The sequence below is a fragment of the Scomber scombrus genome, chromosome 2, assembly GCF_963691925.1.
Source record: "Scomber scombrus chromosome 2, fScoSco1.1, whole genome shotgun sequence".
In the NCBI taxonomy this organism is placed as follows: domain Eukaryota; kingdom Metazoa; phylum Chordata; class Actinopteri; order Scombriformes; family Scombridae; genus Scomber; species Scomber scombrus.
This window is the reverse complement of record NC_084971.1, coordinates 22,094,115-22,117,608: the sequence shown is the minus strand read 5'-3', so window position 1 is coordinate 22,117,608 and position 23,494 is coordinate 22,094,115. Positions and strand designations below refer to the sequence as shown.

Genomic DNA, 23,494 nt, shown 5'->3' with positions numbered 1-23,494 from the left:
CATATTTCTCATTTTAGGTTGTTCACAGGGGTCCCTCAGACCTTAGAGCTGCTATAATGAAGCGGATCGACATGGGGCTTTAATCAAAACAGTCTATCAAAGGATTGTGTAGCTGCTGTCAGAGGTCCTCACACAAGTGGTGGAATGTGTTTTATAAAAGAGAGCATATGTCATCAGTATTGCTGTATGAAGGCACTGACATTAATACATTTGTAGTGAAGTGAAAAAAAAGGTTTCATAGTAGCGCATTGAGGTGACAAAGCATCAGAGAGATTCCATATTATGACAATACAAACAGTGCATACAATCAAAGAGAAATATGTGTGTGTGGGTGTGTGTGTGTTGTGAGAGACAGACTCACTTCCACAGGTCCCATCAGGCATCAGCATGTAGCCATTCAGGCAGTAGCACTTGTAACTCCCATATGTGTTCATGCACCTGTGTTTACAGGGCCTTGGCTTCAGCCCACACTCATTCAGGTCTGCAGACAGAGAGAGACAGCATGAGAAGACTGCAGGGCGGGGAGAGAGAGGTGAAATTAGTCAGAGGGCAGAGGTGAAGAGGTCAATCATGTCAAACCTCACCCATCAATTTCAGTGTGGGTTTAGGTGTCTGTGTGTCTGTCTGTGCATGTGTTAATGTGTTTGTGTGTGTGTTTTGGAAGGGGTAGGGGTTCCTTCAAGGAAGTGTTACCATGTTCTGACAGGCCTGCAACGCCCCTCCTTGATGATTTAACAGGAAGCCAGTGTCAACTGTCAACCTGCCCATTACCAGCACGTGATTAAAGATGCTATTATACCTTTTGACTCACCTTAACTTCATGAGGTCATAGCTGCACCATCCAGCACGCTCTGATAGATACATATAATTCCAGTATTTTTATGTCGGTATAAAAGTAGAGAAATCTTACCAACAACAGCCCATGAAAATCTTATTAGAAATTGATGCTGTCTGAGTGTGGAGCAGGAATGGCTCCTGGGAAGAAGGAATATGCCCTGAGCTCAACACCTGTCAAATGATTATGCAAATTTAAGACATTATAATTTTTTTTTACAGCAGACGTTTTGACTAGTCAAACACTAGTGTAACTAATAGCATTATTAATGTCTGCATTCCTCTGATGTATTTCAGGTGATTTTGTTCATACTGCATCACAGGGATGACACCTGACTGGGATGACTGACATTCATAATCGTCATGAATGTTATTAGTTACACCTGGTCAGTCCTCCACAGCAGTAGGCACCAGTGTCACGGATTTGATATGATCCACAAAGGGCTTCCTGATTGTATGGAGGGTTTTTAGTGAACCACTAGTAATGTTTTATTTTCTCCAGGTTGATACATTTCAGTGCCTCCTTCCTTCAGTTTTTAAATTTAGGGGGTGACACGCTTCCATTTTATTATAATAAGGCACCCAGTGAGCGAGGCAGTGAAGGCCAAGACCTTTTGCTCTGAGCCACAAAAAATCGGCATTCATGGATTAGGAGTAATTGTAACATCATAAGCAGACTGTAGTGTTTCAAATATTTTAATCCAATACTCAGATGATTGTGCGAGAGACCAGCTGGTGAACCCTTGTACCTGTTACAAGCATCCTTGTGGTAAGGAACCATTTTTGCTAATTTGGCAATTGTATAATGGACTCTAAATAGGCTTTTGCAGTGGAATAGCCCATGTTGTGCAAAAATAGAGGATGAGAGTACCAAGTCAAAAAATATGTTTCCATTTATCCTGAGATGGATGGTTAGAGGGTTTGAATTAATTAAGTAGATTACATATGATTAGGTCTTTTTGATGGCAGGCATTTTGACACATTATAGCATCAGAAGCACAGGTGCAACTAATGACATTAATGATGTCTGCAGTCCATTTAGGTGTTCCAGCTCCAGGTCTTTAGTGTAGTGCATGCTGGCTCACTCGAATCCCTATATAGAACAGAACAATCATTACCTTTACTACTTACATCTGTGCTTTTTCTGTAATTAAATATCTTCTGTGAGAAAGGTCAATTGGGCTTGAAGTAAATTTATGTACTTTAATTCAATCTTGCTCTGCTTTTAATTTAAAAAGTGTAACAAAGCATTCAAATTGTAGCAATAGTCAGATAGCTCTATTGTCTGTGTTCACAGCAGACAGTTTCACAAAAATATAACTAATAACATTTGTTAATCAATGTCTGTTATTCCATTTAGGCGTGCTGGATCGGGGCTTACTGGCATAATTAAATAGTACAGAGACATTATTTAATGGAACGTTATGATTGTTCAGGAAGGTACAGAATTGATTTTATAGTCACGTTCTCTTTACCATCCAATCATGTTCATGACATATCCCATCCGTATCATCTGGCTGGTGGCAATTCATTCTGCTTTCTTAAACGCTCATGTTTCATGGTGATTATATTGTAGTTATGTTGTACTGAGGCATTCTCTGTGCTTATGTTCGCTTATGCTGGTGGTTTGTGTGCTCAGGGACATTCTGTGTCAAACTTGCGAAGATTTGTTCCAGAGCATCACCTGTGTAAAGTTATAACCCCAAACTAAAATGGATGGTTAAGAATTGAGTGTCTTCAGTGAAATATTACTATTTACACATGTGCTTTTCCTGCTATGTCAAGCTAAAATGTTTGCTGTGAAAAAGATTTATATGCACTCTGGATGCAAGGTGTATTTAATAGAATATTGATCGTGCTGCCATTAGTTGTTGCAGAAAGTAACTAATCACTCTCATAACTGTGATTGAAAATTGCTTTGTTGTGTTTTTGCTCTACACTTAATTATTTAAAAAGATTTTTGACTCTGTCTGAATTCATACTTTAAGAAAGAGAGATTATAAAGTAGCCTGGAGTTACACTGTTCTGACAGAGAGAGGAAGATTTTTCATTTCCGTTTGCTTTAAAACTCCTTTCCTCCTAAAGCAATTTTTAAGATTAAGTTTTCTGATAAGAAAAAAAGAGTGTCACTACTCTTACAGTTTTACTGACTTGAAGAGGGACTGGGCATTGGCATTTTTGTAAAGAACTGACAATGGTTACCAAAGTTTTTCAAATCTTTTACTTGAGTCATGTAATGATACTCTACAGTATTTTGTGAGTTGGACATAAGTAGTCTTCCCAGTTTCATTTTGGCCAATAGTCATTGAAACATGATAAACATATTGTAAGACACATAAAGCCAAACTGCACTGAAGTGGTTCTTTATGAAATAGTTAATTGCTGTTGTTGAACAATCAGACAAGATCATAACTGAATTATTTACCATTTATATTCCCTCTTTAATGGTGGGGACTGAAACGTTTGAGCTAAATAATAATTTTTGACATATTCTTTTAAATTAGCATCTTTGGACTGTAAATGACTGAAATAACTTAAGACCACTCTTGGCTTTGTTTCAGTATCTTTAGTATAGAAAGGTCTAGTTCTTTTCCCTCAGTCATTTCTAATGACTGCATAGAAACAGTTTATGGATGTTGATGGAAAGCGTATTGATAGGAGTGAATATTTAACTTGGCTAAAATCATGCATATTTCTTTGATATATCACCAGAAATATTTCTCCTGCCTAACACCTAAATGTGGGGTTCACTGGGAGTACTTTATCAGGACCAAAACTACACAAAAATCCATCCCATTGGAATGATGACACAGGCTCCAAGAAATATAAATAACTTGAACTTTGAATATCACTCCCTGTTTCTGGGATAGAGTATAACCATCACAAATAGATTTCGTCTCACTGTGCGGCACACGGGGGTCATTTTCATCTTGGTCGGCCACATTGTAAATGGTGCCACTTTTAGCTCCATCGACATGTGCAGGGTGCATTCTTTGAGTGCCACGTACGTCCTGCATTTAACAGATACCAGATTAATTCGGATGATGATGGAACCAACACCCAGTTTGTATATCCACAGACCCCACCTTCTATTAATGGCAGCTTCTGGTCTACTAAAGCCATGCTGGCTGAATGGATGGAATTTGGACTGACCATCTGCCTGTCAAATCCTACAAAGTGCCATCAGGCTTTAAGTCGTGCTCCATAACTATAAATTCTTCTGGATACATTGGGGTCACTTTGTGAATGCAGTTGTTACATGAAGGCCACTATAATAAAACATGTATAGAGTTCCTTTTACAAGGAGCAAACATTTAAGGATAAGGAAAAGCATCACAATTTCTTTTATTCCACTAAATATGGACATGCATGTCATGTTGCAAGTTAAATGTTATTTGATTAAGGGTAGTGATCTAGAATTATCAGTAAATATAAAAAAACATTGATTGAATATTGGGCCAAATTTTCCTACAGTGCAAACACAAAACCAAACTTCTGGTCAATTTTTCGTTTGCATTTTAATACAGGGTACAGGTGTAATGTCATTTCAGAATGAATACAGAAACTGCTCTGCACTGTCTGATCAGGATAAACACAACCATCGCTGCACCACTTCATGTACATTACCATCTGCAGCTTTCTTTATGATATTAACCCTTTACATTTTTTTTAACCCTTTAGCATAGTGATCAAGTTGAAATAATTTGTCCTGTGTTTGTAATACAGAAGGCTTATCTCTGTTAATTTTCATTGTTGAAAAACCCTACACAGTTTCCATACCCACATGACAATGTCCTTAACACGCACACACACAAACACACGTCCTCAGTCTTCACTTTTTTAATTAGGTTTCAACCTTGTTTCCCTCATTGGTTTTCACAGTAAACACCTGGCAGTGTCATTACTGAGATTACAGAAAACCATAGCAACACTGTCCATTGTCAGTGTAGCAGAGAGACAGGTCTCCACTTGCCTGCTGTACTGAAAAACAGCTTAAAAATGTAAATGAGGGATTATTGATATGGTCACATTCTCAGACATTCTCAGGGGCAGATCCGAGAGCATCAGCCAGACACAAGACACAGCCAGGGCCTTCTCTATGTAGGGCGAAAATAGACAAGAGTGAGAGATGGAAAAAACTGGGAGATAACAGAGAGACATGACCACCAATTGACAGTTCGACATGGCCCCAGGACTGCAGAAGCTTAGCAGAGGTGAAAAGCCCCTTTGAGGTGTTCACTGTACGGTAAATGAACTGCTGAAACACATCTAAAGTGATGCAAAGTGGAGTGATTTATTGGGTCAACTCCACTGAGGTATGCTATGCAACATTCCCAACACGCCTCTATCACTGACAGAGAGATTAGCATGGGGGCTCTTTCTGGGGGATATGCTTGACTCAAAAGAACATAGCACTGGTTAAAGCTCCAGGCCTTCTTCTGGTGGTGATGGAGGAATCATGAGTGCTGTGTCCATGTCGATAATGGTCTTACAGGGAAGAAGTTGGGGCAAGGAAATAAAGAGAAAGTTGTGATAAGTCTTCGGTACTGAGAAACAGTTATTCAAGGTAGAGAGTGATAGAAAGAGAGGCAGATGTAGTGTGGTATAGACTATGACATGCTTGGCATTCGTGCTGGCATTTTTCTTGAAAAGCTGCTCTTGGTTGGTGTCTCTTCTGCCAAGGGATGACATAAAGCAGGAAGAAAATAGTTGAGAGTGGCATTTACTCCTCCTCAGTCCACGCAGTGCAGCACCATGCATGATGCTAATATGGGGAGGAACAGAAGGTGCTGGGGGGGAGGTCGATCGACAAATCTCACCCTCCATCACTACCCTCGCTGGCTGATGGTCCACAGGAGGAAAGATAGGAAGGTGACTGTCCCACATTGGTGGGGTTAAATAGTCCAGCTCTTCTTCTTTAGACAAAAGAAAATGGGTTAGAGGGGAAATTGGGGAGTGGGAGGGAAGTGGTTTGATTGAGATAAAGTAATAAAGGTTGGAGAAAAAGTAAAAAGGACAGAATTAGAGAGATAGATAGATAGATAGGGAGAGACAGAGAGAGAGGGAGAGAGGGGGAGAGAGAGAGAGAGAGAGAGAGAGAGAGAGAGAGAGAGAGAGAGAGAGAGACGTAGTGAGAATGAAAAGCACGAACCAATGGATTAAAACACCTCTGATCACACCACATTCCTGGAAAGTAAAGAGGAACATTATGCAGTAAAGAGGATTACACTTGTGGGAATTGGACATGAGCTGAGTATCAGAAAAAAATCAAGGGCATACAGGAGAAGCAGTGAAAGGGTTTTTGTGCCCTTTTTCCTTCTGCCCTCTCTTCTGCATTCTTTTTGTCATGAGGGCAGGGTCGAGCTGGGACAAAAAAAAAAAATGCCCCGGACTTTATTACACAGACCTGCCCAGCTGATGGTGGGGTGGGTGGTTAGCTGCTGCTGCTGGGCTGACGACGTATCTCTCTCACTCTCGTTTTTGTACAACGGGCTGCTCAAGTGGCACACTCGCTTTTTTTTTTGTATAATGGGCTGCTCAAACGGCCCACATAGCGACTGGCCCACTGGGATTTGCACTGGTCATCCCAATGGCATGAAATAAGATAACAGTATGTCACTGATTCAGAGGATCCCTTCTTAATTTGTATTTCGAGATTCAAACATAGATTGCTTGACAGCCCAAACAGCCCCTCCCCATTTATGCTTATCCATCTATCCACCCAGCAACTGTGCACCTGTAAAACCAAATGAAATGCAAAACAAACAAAAAATGTTCAACTTGGTCATTTTTGAAGCCGTAATTAATGGTAGCATTGTACTGATTACACTATATTGTCAATCCTCATTTACATACATGTACTGGACAGTATAGATCCATATATGTTTGGGCACAATCGACCCCAAAGACATATTCAGCACTATTAACTGATGGGTTATGAGAGTAGGTTGGGATTCATTGAATGTTGGTGAAATGACAAAAGTGCATCATTTGGCCTAAATAACAAAATAGTTAAAACAGGTTGCTTCAGAAACCCAATTACTGGTCCGAAGCAGGCGAATGATATCAAGACACATTAAGGCAGTACTATTGTCATGGCATTTTGTTGACATTTGTTCTAAGTTAATTAATTAATTAATTTGAATTGACTTGCTCATCTCTTTTACTGGCCACCAGCACTGAATGTTAAGAGGATATCAGCTCTATCAATTTGATTTATGTTCCTATTTCCCACTTGCTCAATTTTGGTCAAATATTTATTCCCTTTAATGACTTTGCTATAAAAGAGCACATAGATAAAATAAATATAATTTAGAGAAATAAGGGAAAATACGCAGTATGATGACATGCATGCAATACTTTAAATACCTGCAGCTGTTTAAGTATTAACAGCAGACAGCCAGGGAGATAAACAGTGACAAAAAAGGATTCTAAACCAACAAGCACAAAGTACTTGTTGGCACTTAGACTGAATTAAATTCATGAGATTAGTGGAAGCAATCTTAAAATATTTGAGACAGTGATGTAAAAACAGAAATTGTATACCTATTTTAACTTCAGTGTTAGACTATCATACTTGAAGTAGTATTCATTATATAGTCGGCTGAGAGACATGGAGAAAAAAACAGCATCTGGAAACACTGCAGCTATATAGCTTCTGATGTCTGAGACGTCACTCCTCCAGCAAAATCTTTTAATAGTGTCTTAACAGCAGGTCAACTACACCTAATTAAATCCACCTGCACGGAATAATCATCTTATTAAAATGATTGGATCAGCAGGGGGAGTGTGCTGCCAAATTGTTAAACAGATTATCACTATAATGAGTTTATTTGTGCAGCAAAAGCGTATTCATCTATCCTCACCATGTTGTATGACAGATACAATTCTCATCAGCACCAAAGGTGGAGGCGCTTTTTCAAAATGATAGGGATTCTCAAAGTAGTGATTATTATTCTTGACAGCTGATTGAATGTTAATTTAATGGTGAAAATAATCAGATTCATTCAAATGCCACCCCATTTAGGTGTTGAGATTTTCTGTACAGGACAAGTAGTCAAAAGGAAATAAATACTGAGGTGAGATTATTTGACAGGTGAAAAGAGCTGGCACTAAAAGAAGACATGCAGTCCTTGAAGTATAAATTTCTACTAACAGAACTAGCACATAAAAGATTGATAGAGGGAAAATATGGCTTTGATTCAGAGAATGATGAAATCAATACCCTACAATATCTACTGTGTTTGTGTTTAGTGTAAACACCCATGTTTCCTCTGTGGTTTGTTTTTGCTCCACACAACCGGTGTTCTTTAAGTGTTTAACACTCTTGTTAATCAGAGTGCCTCCAGGGCCACACATCTGTACACACCTCCTACTCAGAGCAAAAGAATGTGTGTTTATTGAAAGACATCTCACTACAAATGCAGGTTTATGTACAATAAGTCTGTGTTATAATATTTGCTTGATTCCATTTATTATTTATTAAGCCTTTTACTTGGGGACATAATCTTCTCCAAAACAAATTTACAGATCAAAATGTGATTTAAAAGCCATCGGGGTGAATAGTGACCTTTAGTTGCATCGGGGTCGGACAAGCGGCTCTGTAACCAGAGGGTAACTTATTCTACTTCACCAGTTGACTCCTCAAGATAAATGTAGTGCTCCAGAGGGACAGGATATTAGAATGCTTCGAAATATTGGCCACCTGGCACATCAATAGTAAACCTCAAATCAATGTTTAACAGAGGCTGAATTTAAATGAGAAAATCTAATCTATGGCTTTTGAATAATTAATTTGGTTTCCATAGCACGCGCCAGCTCAGAACACTAAAGTTATTGCCACCAAGATAGGCTGAAAGGCTGAGTCTGCCACTCAAAATGGAGCAAAATGGTAAGCTCTGTAAAACGTCTGAAGTTTATTGGACAAAAGGGGGTTCAATGGACACTTGAAAGCAAAGTTTCATCTTTAAAGGGTCTTGGAGTCGCATTTGTCAGATTAGTCTGTCTGAATCGTTGGCAGCAGGGTCTATTGTAGTTGGATATGGGACACAGATCCTTTTCCCTCTCCCCTTTGTTGCAGATTAAGACAAAGTAGAGCCGTCTGGCCGGGCAGACAGGAGCCACCTATAGCCTCGAAATGCAGGATGAGTCATTTGGAACATTCCGGAAAGGATTTCAACACCCCCTCCCCTCCTCCCCCACCCTTGTTTTTAATTACACACTATCCTATTCCTGTCTTAGGGCGTGAATTCCACAAGTATTTTCAAACTGCTTGGATGCACGTCAATTTATGGCTAACAGTGAAGCTTTAATGCTTTTCAACATGTCAGTCTGTCAGTAATGAAAATGCACAGAAAGTCAAGCCTACACACACACACACACACACACACACACACACACACACACACACACACACACACACACACACACACACACACACACACACACACACACACACACACACACACACACACACACACACACACACACACACACACACACACACACACACACACACACACACACACACACACACAGCCAGGCCAAGTTATCTCAGGTTAGTAATTGAGATGTTATCTTAGGAGGAGAGGAGAGGATGCACTCCGGAGATCATTCAACATTGCCTCACTACTCATTTCCATTTGAGCTGAATCAGCTCTCTTTCTCCTCCTCCTCCCCTCATTGTGATTAAAGCATTTCACGACTGGTGGCAAACCAGCTTCCGCTCTGTGAGTAAGTGGCAACTTTAATACTTTGGTGTTGTGCGGTGGATATCTGGCCACAATAAACAATGATCGCTTAGGGCAGGGGTTCTTCTTCACTTAGTTTTCATTGGAAATATGTGCATGTCAGCAGGCCTGTATGTTGCTTGGGGGGACTTTTGAGTCATGATCTGTTCAGGAGGACCATACATATTCTGAGTCTCCCCATTTCTATGTGGTGTACGTCTCCATTTCAGTGCCCTAAGACAAATAAAAAAGTCACACGCAACTGCAAAGTAACAGCTGTGTTTTCATGGTGTCAACAAGTTCCAGACGAGAGCTCACCTTGATTGCAGGTCTTGCCAGTGAAGCCAGGATGGCACTTGCACTTATTGGGTCCCACGCAGTCTCCGTGCTTACAGCCAGGTTGGCACACAGCTGTTCAGGAAGGATTCAAAGAGGAAGAGACAGATCAGCGCAGCACCCTGGCAGACTACTTGCACCAGATCAGAGGACAAAACATTTAATCCTACAGCTTCTTGACTTCCACAACCCCCTGGCTGTAAATTATCTGTTTACTCCACATTACAGCATTAAGACAGCCTGATGCCTCATACATAAAGGAAATGCTGGTTTCTCATTGTGTGACAGCGTTATTATCGTTGACTCATGATAATAAAATGCAGATTTTCAGCTATAACAACATTGTGATTTTTTTCACATTGCACAGCACTGAATCTTGGAAATGTTTTATTGATATTAAATCATTTCTGCATGTGATAAACGAGGAGTTTGACCTTTTACCACCAAGCAAAGTTTTGATTCCCCTGGTTTCAAAATGCAGTACGGATATTTACACTGGCATACAGCCAAAGAGGATTACCTCGATGAATAATAATTCCCCCTTAGACTGAAGCTGAAACAATTAGAGCACCAAGATAATAGATTATAATTACCGCCTCTTTAAAGACCTGCCCTGCAGATCGTACATGATGCGTGGATGGTGATACTTCGAGAGAGTATGATGATTGATATGTGGTAGTTCCTAGAGTTGTACGGCTTTACTGATGCCGTGTTCTGTCTCAGTGAGCTGGAGGCTTGCCCTGCTTATCTGAGTGTTCTCACTGCAGCTTGCTGCTGAGCATGACATGGGGCCTCAGCCTAGTGTTACTAATTTTCATTAAAAGCTTCATTAATTCTGTCATAATACAGTGCAATCAGAGGGCTTAATTTATCACTGTGGTGGAAGCAGTACATATGTATGTGTGTTTGTACAGTATGTGTGCTTATGTGTGTGAGAGAGAGAAAGAGAAGGAGATTCTGGTGGAGAGTGCTTATCACACCAGTCATTTTGTTGTGTTGTGTTGTATAAAGGTGTGATTATGTGCATCCACTGTCACACTGTACTGTACATACTATGTTTTATTTGTGGTGAAACAGCTTCAGTATAGAGGTTAACTATATTGGTGTGTCAGTGATGACTTATATAATACACCCAAGCAACCTTCTAGTCAAGTATTACCTTCAAAGAGGTTACAGCTTTGGTTCAACATGTTTCTCTCAATGACTGCAAATGCAAAAATAGCTCAAACTACTTTATAGATTTCAGCTAAAGTTGGTGGAAAGTTGGGCCATACTGAAAATAGCACTGCATAAAAAAATGCAAAGGGTTGTGCTGGTGAGAAGATGAAATATGATTCTGGTAGCTCAGTTTGAGTAAGATGATATGATTTTAAAGGCTTATCACATGCTAGATGTCTTTTATAACTAATGACTGCGACAATCTTTTTTTTTTTTTCATGTTTTGGTGTTTGAGGGATAATCAGAACAATTGTTCACTTTACAACGTAAGCTACAAAGAATGTGCAATGACACATATTTGATTGGCTCATTTACATTGCCTGTTGAAGTTGCAATGTGTTGCCAGACAACCCTACATTGTTTTGTGGGAGCCCTCAATGTCAGGAACCCCTGCTGTATCAATGCCGTGGTCTCTTTGAATTGAAAGAGTGGGTTATGTCAGTCTCAACATGATCTCAGTTTGTGGAGTAAAAAGCCCCACCATTAAGCACTTTATGTTTCTGCTCCAGAATAGTGAAGCTAAGCAAAATCTCTTGCATTCCTTTAGTTCATCTATCAAGAAAAGCCTGCACACATTTTACATAATTTAATCATTTTGTCAAAACACTTTTGTACCACTGCCAAATTTTGTACAAAACATATTTGGATAAGCCCACATAACCATGCTGTTTTCATATAACTGATCTGTCACATTTGTGTATGTGTGGTCTATTTTACATTAACAGCCATAAATGTTTGACCAGATTGTGCATTTAGAACTACATTTAGATGATATTGAGTATGTACATATCAACTTGGAGAAATCCTGCAAAATGTGATGATATCTTTGATGACATTGGCCATTTTAATACTGCATTGTGCAGCCTTGATAGAGATATTCAGGATTCAATGATTTTTATAAATGCTAGAAATTAAGTGAAAGCTGCTTTAACACAGCCCAAGGGATATCTAATAGAGCTGAAGAAGAAAGGGTTGAATTATACTCTTTATATACAAAATTAATACATTCAGAATTGAGTTACAATCTCTGAAATGTCCCTTCACACACATGGAGCTTGCAATTTAGGGCTATCCAAAAGGAACAAGCGCAGCTCCTCAGGTTTCAGTCTGTAACATTGTTCAAAGTGAATTCAAAGGCACAAAGGTATGAGATGAATCCTCTTACTGGAGAAGATAACATCTCCAGACTCATTCCAATTTATAAGGCTATTTAATCAAAAAGAAAGAGAGCATTGTTACCCCACATGGAGAGACCTGTGATATGAGCCACACTGAACAGTCAAAGTTCACAATTACAAATTAAACATGGCACAAATCATTTTAAGGACAAGTAAAATATTTTTCTGGAAGTAGAAATGTTTTTAGACCTCAGTCTGGCCAGCAGACATAACAAAAGAAGCTACTGATGATTTTAGTTAGAGTGCAGTCGAGTGGAGTGATTTTTTTTATTCTCCTACATGGAGGAGGATTTGATTAGCAGGATCAGAGGCGGCCATCAACAGGCTTTGCCTCTGAGGGTATTTTTAAGTCTCTGGCCTGGCAGAGAGATCAGGGAAATGGCCAGTGTTCATTAACCACAGCAAAGGACACGGAGGACTAAAAATGTCTGTACCAGCTGGAAGGCCAAACATAGCATGTATGACCCTCGTTCCATGAACACATTCAAAACATGCCACGCGATGACACACTTTCACTCTGGTTTACATCAGCCGCTTCTCTGGACCCCATAAGGCTGGTGTGGATGCAGATTCTTTGGATTTATTGACTGCTGTTTGATGGTAAACACAAAGGCATTACTAGGCACAACTTTTTCTGACTGATACTGATGTTGCGTAAGATATGTTATACTAGTATCAGACATAACTTCAAAGTGTCACAAAGTAATATGAGAGAATCAAGACTGAGCTAATTGCAAGTTCCTTCATTCCACATTCAATATAATAATACCCGAGGGCTGCTTCTAACGATAATGTCATTATCAGTTAATTTGCTTTTTTCAACTAACCAATTAATTAATTAAATTATTTAATTAATATATATATATATATATAAATTAATTAAATTATTTAATTAATATATATATATATATATAATTATTTATATATATAAATTAATTATTAATTATAAAATGCACACAAAAAATGCCTAAAGACCAAGGGGAAAACCTGCAGTTGCTTATTTAGTCAGCCCAATAGTCAACTCAAAACTATTCAGCTTACAACAAAGAATCAGAATCAGCTAATATTTGGCAATTTTGCTTGATAAATGACAATGATCAATTATTAAATAAAATAAAATAATTCTGCTGATTACTTAATATTTTAAGTAAGAACTAATGTCAACCTACATAATGTTGAAACTAAAAGTAAAGATGATACATAATCTAGTGTCTGGGATCCAAAATGTTTCACTTCCTTAAGAGTTTACATGCAGTGAAAATGTCGCTGATTGACCAGGTAATATCACAGTGAATATTCTGTTTACTTAAGTGATTTAGTATGATTGATTTGGCCTTCTCAACCTGACTAACTCAATCTAGCACGGAACTATGCAGAGCGTCCATAATATCCATAATAACTGCAATAAATACCCTGTTCTTACTCTGATCCATACTGATGGATATATAGATCTACATTAATTAAAAAACATTATGGATTTCACCTTTAAGGGCTGAATTAGTATTTCAAGAGGTTGACTGGGGCAGTTGAATCCTAATGACACATTAAAGTACTTCAGCATAATTCCTGTTAGACATGGCTTGAGGTGAAATTAGGTGTGCTGAGTCTGAGCTGTTTGCACAGATCTGAGGCCAGAGGGAAGAAGATGGCCACTGCCACGGCGTGTGATGTGTTAGTGGTGTCGGAGGGGTGGAGTGGGCTTGGCTTTATAAATAAGTGAGTGAGCCCAGGATTGAGAGGATGTGCCCCCAGCAATACATGTCTAGCAAGATTATTTCAAGAAACATGTGGAGCTAACCTTGGGGCTGGCACCTTATCCCGACTACTCTGTGAGTTAAGGCGAAGAGAGCTGCAAAACAAATAGCCAAACAAACAAAGGTTGCGGGCATTGTTTAGTCTTTGAGAGAAAAAATAAATAAACATGATGTTAGAGGGCAATGCTTGTCACTTTGACAAACAAATATTACACACACACACACACACACACACACACACACACACACACACACACACACACACACACACACACACACACACACACACACACACACACACACACACACACACACACACACACACACACACACACACACACACACACACACACACACACACACACACACACACACACACACACACACACACACACACACACACAGTTCTGGAGTCTCAGATGTTCCCATTGACAATTGAGTTTTTTTATTTATGAATTTATTGTTTATCACTTTCAAAGAATATATCAATAAAGTTACCCTACCTACCTACCCTATATGATCTTTGCCCATATTCCTTCAATATAAACGTAAATTCTGCATGTACCTGCCTGTGGGCAGACTATATTTTAATTAGCCAATTTGATTTTTATATCAGCATTGATTCAAAGAGCCTTTAAAGCCAGAATTGTGTAATTCGGAACATGAGCCTTTTATTTCTGCACATACCACCTCTCATTTTTCATGAGCAACTCCTACCATATTATTTGCAACTTATTAGCTCAAAAGACACACTTTTAGCCTGGCCTTTACATCTCAGTGATCATGAAAGAAAGTGGACAATCGTGATAAAGTAAATTACTTAAACTGAAGTATCACTTTTCTGCTTTCCTCGCTCACTTGTAAGCTCGAATAACCAATTCTGAGGTCCTGCCTTAATCCTGTCCACACAAAACAAAGACTGCACTCAATCAAACTAAATCCAGGTCTCTGTGGATTTGTAAAATCCACCGGACCTCTAAGGAAATTATAAAGTGTGATCCATTTAATATGGAGGTGATACTCAACCCAAAATCTATATGTGCCTTTCTACCAGAACTATTTTTGAGAATTCTGGGGGGACTTAATTTAATACCATATAACAGTATCCCCAGAAAATGTGTTGATATTGGACCAATTCACCTCTCAATTATACATCTCTATAATATCTGTGCATGACAACTACACAACAAACTGGGCACTAAAACACTTTGTTGAGGTATTAGTTAAAGCTGCTATAATTTTTAGATTAACAGTGGACCACATGATAAGTTGTATGTGAAAGGAGTTGCTGGTAATGACAAACCGTCAGAGAATAATGTCTTCAACTGCCCTCAGAGCTATAGTGTCTTTGTTTTGGTTTTCCAGTCCACAACTTTACTGTTTTGGTTCACTCTTATTACTGTTTTGGTTAACTCTCACTGATGTTATCAGCGTCATTTTTGGCCACAGCAGGCAGCTTTTCTAAGTTTTTTTTAATAAGTTATGAAAACACACTCCACCCTACCTCCCCAGCACCAAGTGGCAGTGGAGCATTTAAGACCTGGATATTTCCCTCTGGAGTTGGTGGAGAGCTAAAAAGGAAACTGAATGCTGGTCTCACATTCATGAGGTGGTCAGAAACATGACCCCAAATTAATTGTAATGCAATAAGCTTTAATGAGCTACTGTTTGCTAAAAAGTTTGCCAGATGAACTGTAAAGGTGATGTTAGTGTTATGTTCGTTAACCCTAACCCTAACCCCAGTTTTCAAAATCCATTATTGCATGTTTAAAGTTCAGGAGAAAAACAAAACAAAACGTATATGTTCTAGAGCTATTCACCACCTTGACCTCCAATCCCTTAAGGGGCCAGTACACACCATCAGAATTGCTTGTAAAAGGGTCAAATAGCTTCAGAAACCTCCTCCCCTAATGTCTTTCAAACATAAGATTGGGGGAATGCTGTGTCCAACCATTTGTGTAACTTTCCAAAACTGACAATCCAACATTCACACCCACTTTATTTAATTTCTCTCTAAATCTCTCTCTTTTCATTTTAGACAAAACCATTTGTGTCACTTTTCATGTGAACTGAGTACAATATTAAGAAGACCTTCCAGGAGAGACTGTCTGATTTTACTCTTCAGAACATCGAATAAATCTGTCTCTTTAACAACCTCAAAGTTTCTCTATCACCTGACATCAAATCTATTAAGTAACCAAAGCTCCTGCTTTTGCTGAGTGAGTGGACCATTTGTACACTAAGACTAATGGGATTAACTTGTTGGTTAGGTACTTTCTAAAGGACTAGGAAAGATGAAAAGTATTTTAGTGTGATTACTGTAAACTGTATATCACTGAAAATGCACTTACAAATACAAATGCTGAACAAATGTTCAAATGCTCACAGCGGCAGTAAAATGTTCATGATGGCAGCTGGGTAGAATAAGTAGCTTGAAGTGTAGCTCTGCCTTCCGGATGGCCTGTCAGAACTTTATAAGTGGAGCTTCAGTCTACTATAAATCTAAAGCTCTCTCTCTTTCTCCATCTGCCTGATTTTCTCACTTGTCTCCATCTCTTGACATCTCCAACAGCAATCATCTTTAACTCCATACCTCTAAACCATTTCCCTTACACCTCAGGATTTCTACTTTCACCAACTTTTAGCTTTTGCTTTCCTATCTCCCTCACTCTTCAATTTCTGGGGGCTTTAAAAAAAATCAAAGCAGATCCATTAAATTCTTCATTCTTTGAGAAGAGTTGCACAAACCGATCATTCAGCAGTGTGACTGAGAAAACCACAATCTGCTAGCTCCAATGTAATCTCTTGTATCACCACATACATTTACAAAGACCTGAAATCTGTGGGGACTGTGTACACTCTCACACATGCAGACAAAGGTGCACTTCCACACACATACGTGCACCCATGATTACACTCCCTTTCTTCCCTAAACCTTCGGCCTCCCTCCTTTTTGGTTTAAATCATCATCTTAATGACTTGATGGAATACTGATTGTATTTTCAAATGTATGGATTTGAGCTGTGCACCTGGTCAGGAACATTTGGAAGCATTAAGGTAAGCAATCAGAGAGTGATTTAAGTCACAGAACAAATATGGTTTTGTGAAAGAAAATGTGATTAAGTAAAAGAACCAGCTTTATAGGCTGTTTAAGCTCAGATTTTGCTGATATTTTTGGCTCAACATGGAACAATGTGGGACTCCAGAACAACACAGAAAACATGTTCACACACTGCTGTTTGGCTGGTTGATTAATTGATGCAAAAATGTATTTTTGTAATGTGACTGCTTAATTTCTTATTCAAGAAATGCCACCTCTGATGTATTATCCTGCTTGAAGTCTGGAGGCAAAACAATGATTGTTTCAAGGGACTGTAACTAGGCTACAGCATGTGCTGTGTCAACTCTTTTTTTAGATTTGAACTGGGTAAAATATGAGTACACGAAAACATATTTTGCCCCTAATCTAAGCTTCTGTGATAATAAAGCCATCTTCTTTTTCTCCCTTGTCCAAAACAAACATCTATTCCACCTTGAATTGTCTGGACATTGGAAGCTGTGAGGCATGGAGCCCAGTCTAGATGCATTGGGAGCTATTGGGCTTTGAGATGGCTGACCCCTGCCAGGATCACTGCTGAGTCTGGCCTCATGTTCAAAAAAACACCATCAAATGATACAATTGAGCAAAACAGTGGTGCTTTTGCCCAACTAATTCCAACACAGATTATGTAGTTTAAGTGTCAAGGCCTGGGGAGAATGTAGGTGGTTTCTGAACAAGGCCAACTATTGCAAAAAACATCTAATTTTAAACCATGAAATCAACCCCCCTGAAGCTACGACTCTAGGTCTGTCCCAAAAAACATTAGCATAACTTATTTTTCTGACTCCAAGTGTTTATGTAAGAATAAATCATCATATTTTGTTTCTAATAGACATGATGCAGGAGGTGGATAAGATAGACTTGTCTTGCAAAGACCTTAGGTTAATCTGGCTGCGCTAAAAGGAATACAAAACACTGGGGCCATAAACTCAAGTAAGAGGGTCTGTATTCTCCTGAACAAAATAAGAAATATTGCAGTGCACTCGAACATCAAGTGAAAAGACGGCACTTAGCCACTTTTATGTGGAATTCCATTGGTTTTAAAAATAACCACTAAATTCAAGGAATTTAGCATTACTTTAGGAGCAGCAGCACCTTTGGACCTAACAAGCAGTGTGTGACATATTTCCCACAAGAAAAAACTTAAAATACAATGAGTTAAACAAAAGGTCAGCAGTTGCATGGCATGATGAGTTTCAACAACATAGATTTAAAACATGATAATTTCAACAATGGTAAACACAAAATGAGTGGATTAATACACATAATCCAATTACCAACATGCAGAACTATGAACCCTTTTAGGCCTTTTTCACTACAGAAATATAATGAGGTGTAACTGGAATGTCTCATAATCTAAACCTTTAAGACCCTTTAAGACTTGAGATCAGTTAAGAAATTGCCAAATTTTGCCTTGGTCTCAATTGCTTTTTAATTATGAAATGTTTTGGATATTCTGGTTGCAGTAGTGAAATGGTGGTTATATTTTGTTAGATTGGCTAATTATGATCTGCAGCACTGCCAGCAATCCCATGACAGTACCTGGAACTTGGATTTAGTATAATTTCCTGACAAGTGTCAACATTTAATTTCATAAGCACATCCCTAAAGTGAGCAAAGGCATATTTGCTTCATTGTAGAGAATTAGATGAGATGATTGATACCACTCTCAGATGTGGACCAGGATAGCTGCTCCCCGGTTTGCAGTCTTTATGCTAAGCTAAGCGAATGGGCTGCTGGCTGTAACTTAACAGCTGCAACAGACCAGTACCAAAGTGATATTGATTTTCTCATCTAACCCTCAGCAAGAAATTCAATAAACATATTTCCCAAAATATTGAACTATTCTTTTATGATGTGGGTTGCTGATTTCCTGCAGTGGAAAAGGCCTATTTGTGTTCTAACCCCTTCCTGATCAAAGCTCCATTGCAAAGCATTAGCTATACCATCACGAGCACCAAGCCATGCAGAGGATTTTACATTTGTGAGGTAATTGGCCAGATTTGAAACCCATGTTAGTATATTCACACTTCTCTGGGTAGCATTACAGGAGAGCAGAGGAACTTTACACATTCTAAATATGTAAACATGTCACGTGTGAATATTTCATATGGAAGCAATTTGATGAGTGTGATGCTGTGCTATTAAAAGAAGAAATAACAGGACACATCCTCTAAATCCTTTAAATGGCAGTGTTGAATATGCCAATGAGTTGAGGTCTGTACATGTGACAACGCCATGGATTATGTTCACTATTCCTGTATATCTTGTTCTGGTAGCTGTTAGCTAGCTTGTTTTTGCACAGTAAGAATCTATAATCAGTCTCCTAGCTACCTCTCTTATGATTGCAACCTGCAGTGTGAATATAAATGTCAGGCAGTCCTCCTGTTCATACAGCCATTACCATCAATCTTTATTCAAAGATTGTCCCAGGTGTGATGCTCCATTAGCCGTATGTGCCTCTGTTGTGACAACGTGCATGTGTGTGTGTGTTTCTCTGAGCCTTTAGTGCCTGTGGTGGTGTTACATTGTCTCCTCTGTCTAATAGCATCTTTGACCCCAGCTTGAAACCTGGCAACCTTGTTAGCCCAGTTTGCCCCCACCAACAGTTGCAGGCATGGTGGCACTCACGCTGGCAATGACCCCAGGAGCGACGTGTCCATCCCCAGCAGCAGTCCACCCTGGCCCCGTATCGACACAGGCCGTTGGACGAGGCCATCTGCCGCGGCCACCTGTGAGAGGATGACATAATTAGTTCACAGCCAATTAAAATGTCTTGATGAAAAGCAGGGGTCCTTTTAGTGTTGTTTACAGGGTGAATTCAAAGCCTTCACATGATTTCATGTTCCTGCTGTAGATGTTTTTAGGTGTATAGTGAGTGGGACTGAAGGGTGTTTTCAGAAATTCTGTCACACATTCAGGATGAAAAACACTTAAGGTGCACTGTTTCATTGTTATAGTAGACATGTCAGGCTAGAAAAAGTAAAAGTAAGCCTTAAATTAACAATTATTTCTATTAATCTATTTCGAATTAATCTGCAGATTATTTTCTTGATTAATCGATGTATTATCATGTCAGAAAATATTGGAAAATGGCCACTACAAGGTAACATCCTCTAAGCACTTCTTTAATCTTCTTTTACATACAAATATATTAAATTTACTATCATAAAAGGCAAAGAAAAGCAGCAAATAGTCACATTTAATTAAATAGGAAACAATGCTTGAAAACTGTATCCAAAAATAGTTGCCAATTAATTTTCTGTCAACAGACTAATAAATTAACTGACAAATTGTCAAATGTTCATTTCTATACTTTTATCACATGGATTGTGAGAAAAAATATATAACTGACACTGCTGTTGATTTTCTCAGGGCGTTGAAGACTGACTTTTCTAAAAATGAATATCACTGCCTCACTATAGCAGATTATCTTTGCTTCACACAAATAAAACTGACAGCACCTCAGATCGTGTTGGTGTGTATGATGTCAAATTGGAGACCTCTGTTAAAAGCCTGCCAGCCCCGATTCGAATGTAAGTGTTGGTGTGAATCTGTGCACCACTGACGCTCAAATCTGAGAAGGCTTATGAAACAGATTAGAAGCCATGTACAGCCAGGTGCCCTTGAATATACAGTATGCTTTCCATCTCCATTTATCACAGCAACGCATGTCAGTGTCTGTGTCACTGTACATTATGTTGAAACCACACCATTGCGTAACAGTGTAGATAATATCTCTGCTTCAGAGAGAGCGGGAAAGGTATTAGTTTTTATACAGATATAGGTTATTTCCCAAGTACTGCAATTCCTCCAAGAGAAATTACAGCCGGATGTTTTTGTTACACCATGTTCTATTCTGCTCAGAGCAAGAAATAGCTTCTTGGCAGACAGTGCATGTGGATTACCTTTTATCTGTACTGAGGCTCACCACATATTTATGGAGAGAATAAGGCGAAGGAATGAGTCCATTTAAGGATACTGATGAAAATCCAAGCTGCATACTTTGAGAGGCTGGCTCTGAAATGTTACCTCAATTCTAGCAAATAACAAATGAATCAGTAGCTAGGAAAGACCAAGTTGGGTATATTTTTGCTACAGTGCAATGAAGATAACTATCCATCTCCTTAAGCATTGCTCTTTTATCATCAGTATGAGAGATTTTGAGTACATTAGACTTTTCTATAGATCACCGAATAAATCCAATATGTGAAATGTAAATAACCTAAACTGCTTATGTAGGTTTTAAGTTGCACAGAGGAGCTGGAAACACTGTAATCCAGTTAAAAAACAAAGGAGCAGTTCTCTTGATATAGTCCCTTAAACACAAAAGATGCTTTCTTTTGTTCCTCAATGAGAGAGTGGAGCTGTTGCTCAGTATTCAGGGCACATCCTTTGCTGCTATCCCTGCCTGTTAGCGTCTCTATGCCAAGATGTGGAAATGCTAATGCTTGCCCCTGCTGCCAATCACCACATTGGAAAAAAACTCAATGGATGCTAAGTGAGAGTGGCAGATCCAGAGAAAATGTTTGTCTGCTGCCTGGCAAGCAAGAAGGTGGTCAGGCAGGGAGAAGCTCCAAGCACACAGTTTAAGATTGGAGAGGAGAGGAGAGGAGAAGAGAGGAGAGGAGAGGAGAGGAGAGGAGAGGAGAGGAGAGGAGAGGAGAGGAGAGGAGAGGAGAGGAGAGGAGAGGAGAGGAGAGGAGAGGAGAGGAGAGGAGGCAAGTGACAACCCACACACATGCACAAACATGTCCCCTGCTGTTCCTCCATACTGTAAACTTGGTACATAAAACAAAACAGGAGCCTCTATTCAGCCAAAATTCACATCATTCGGAGGATGATGACACCTTCAAGAAAATCTTACATCTTGTGACATTTCAGTGGTATTTAGATCTGGTGACTGAAAGCTGATGTCAAACTGATTGGCTTGAAAGCACTCAGAACTCATCCATATGTGTCATTACAGTGATTATCAGCATAGAATATGAAGGCATCATGTGGGAAGAGTTTATGCTGCTTTAGGCATGCCTGATCCTGTATAGCTTAATGGTTTCATATCCCTCCCTATACTGACATTGTTTGATTAAAGAGATATTTTATCTTGTGCCAAAGCTCACCTCACTGTAAAAAAACAGTCACAAGTGAGAAGTTCAGTTTCTGTGTTTTTCACACCAAGTCATGCCGTAATGACCTTAGATAAAAGTTCTTTTGAAATGGCAGCCAAGACATTAATAGCAGATGCATTAAACACATCCTTGTAATATTTTTTTTTTGGTTTTGGTCAGGGTTAAATTAACAAATTCAGTAACTGCTCCTCTTGTAATTATATACATTAATATACTATACTTGTATTTCTATACTGTACAGATGTGAATATGGTATCAGTCTCATCTAACTCTATGTAAGAAAGAAAATCAATTCTTGACAACAGGTCTTTTTGACAGCTGACATTTTTGACTGGTAATACTAAGAGAAGCATAGGTATTACTAATAATATAAACAATAGCTGAGTTATATTAAATTAGGCCATGACAGCGTGACAGTGACCCAGCATGCATAACAGCAGGACCCTGAAATCAAATCGGTTAAATGGGATTTGGTTATTAACTTTATCATTTCCACCTGTGTTTTCCCTATTGTGACATGTTTTCTGTGGAAAAGACATATGTGGCTTAGATTAAATAATATGGTCAATACAAAGCAGTGGTGATGGTTGTTTCCCAGTATCAGGAGGTGAATAATATGGTAGAGCTGATATTTTTCTTGTTTAGGGGACTTTAATATCTTATATATTGCAAGTTTTATCAACATAGCAGGATCAGAAGGGCATGACATTATGACTCTGAGCAAATTATGTTTTGAAGACTATGAGCTTTAGGAGTTTTAACTCCCAGTGGATGGTAGGCGAGAGGTGTCTGGGAGGTCTGTTTGGCCCAGTCGGAGTGATAAGAAGACAGGAACCTCATGAGATGCCACAGTTCCTGGATTACTGAATCAAATATTTTCAACTAATGCTTTCTCTTACACGCTCACATATAAATACATGCACAAGCTCTGAGTGAATATGGAATCACCTTTCATGTTTTTACTGCTTGTCTCAGTCCTCTTCATGCTGAATTTATCCTGTGGCAGTTGTACACCACAACCCACTCTGGGTGAGGCTTTAATACAATTCATCAGCTCACTGTTTCTTCACATCACGACTGTAGTAAAATACATATTTTTCATCTCTTAGAACATGTATGGCTTGAAAATTACAACTAATCTCTATCAACAATGGGAGCTACAATGACACTGCACAGAAGAGAAGTGCATTTTTTATTACTTTATTTTTTAATACAT

The 23,494-nt window shown here is 39.0% G+C and overlaps 2 protein-coding genes across 3 annotated transcripts in view; both read right to left on the bottom strand.

Annotated features, from left to right (window-relative positions):
* The window catches only part of ndufb6 (NADH:ubiquinone oxidoreductase subunit B), a 334,342-nt gene that overhangs the window by 7,506 nt on the left and 303,342 nt on the right, over positions 1-23,494 (bottom strand). The window lies entirely within an intron of this gene.
* npnta (nephronectin a) overlaps positions 1-23,494 on the bottom strand; it is a 47,500-nt gene that overhangs the window by 17,242 nt on the left and 6,764 nt on the right. Inside the window, exons 2-5 of one of the 2 annotated variants that reach the window (XM_062431474.1) lie at positions 19,781-19,881; positions 14,094-14,144; positions 9,882-9,974; positions 362-481 (exon numbers count right to left, since the gene is read on the bottom strand). In XM_062431474.1, the coding sequence (XP_062287458.1) occupies positions 362-481; positions 9,882-9,974; positions 14,094-14,144; positions 19,781-19,881 (365 nt within the window). The remainder of the gene's footprint in view (positions 1-361; positions 482-9,881; positions 9,975-14,093; positions 14,145-19,780; positions 19,882-23,494) is intronic. The other variant, XM_062431482.1, reaches the window with a different exon arrangement.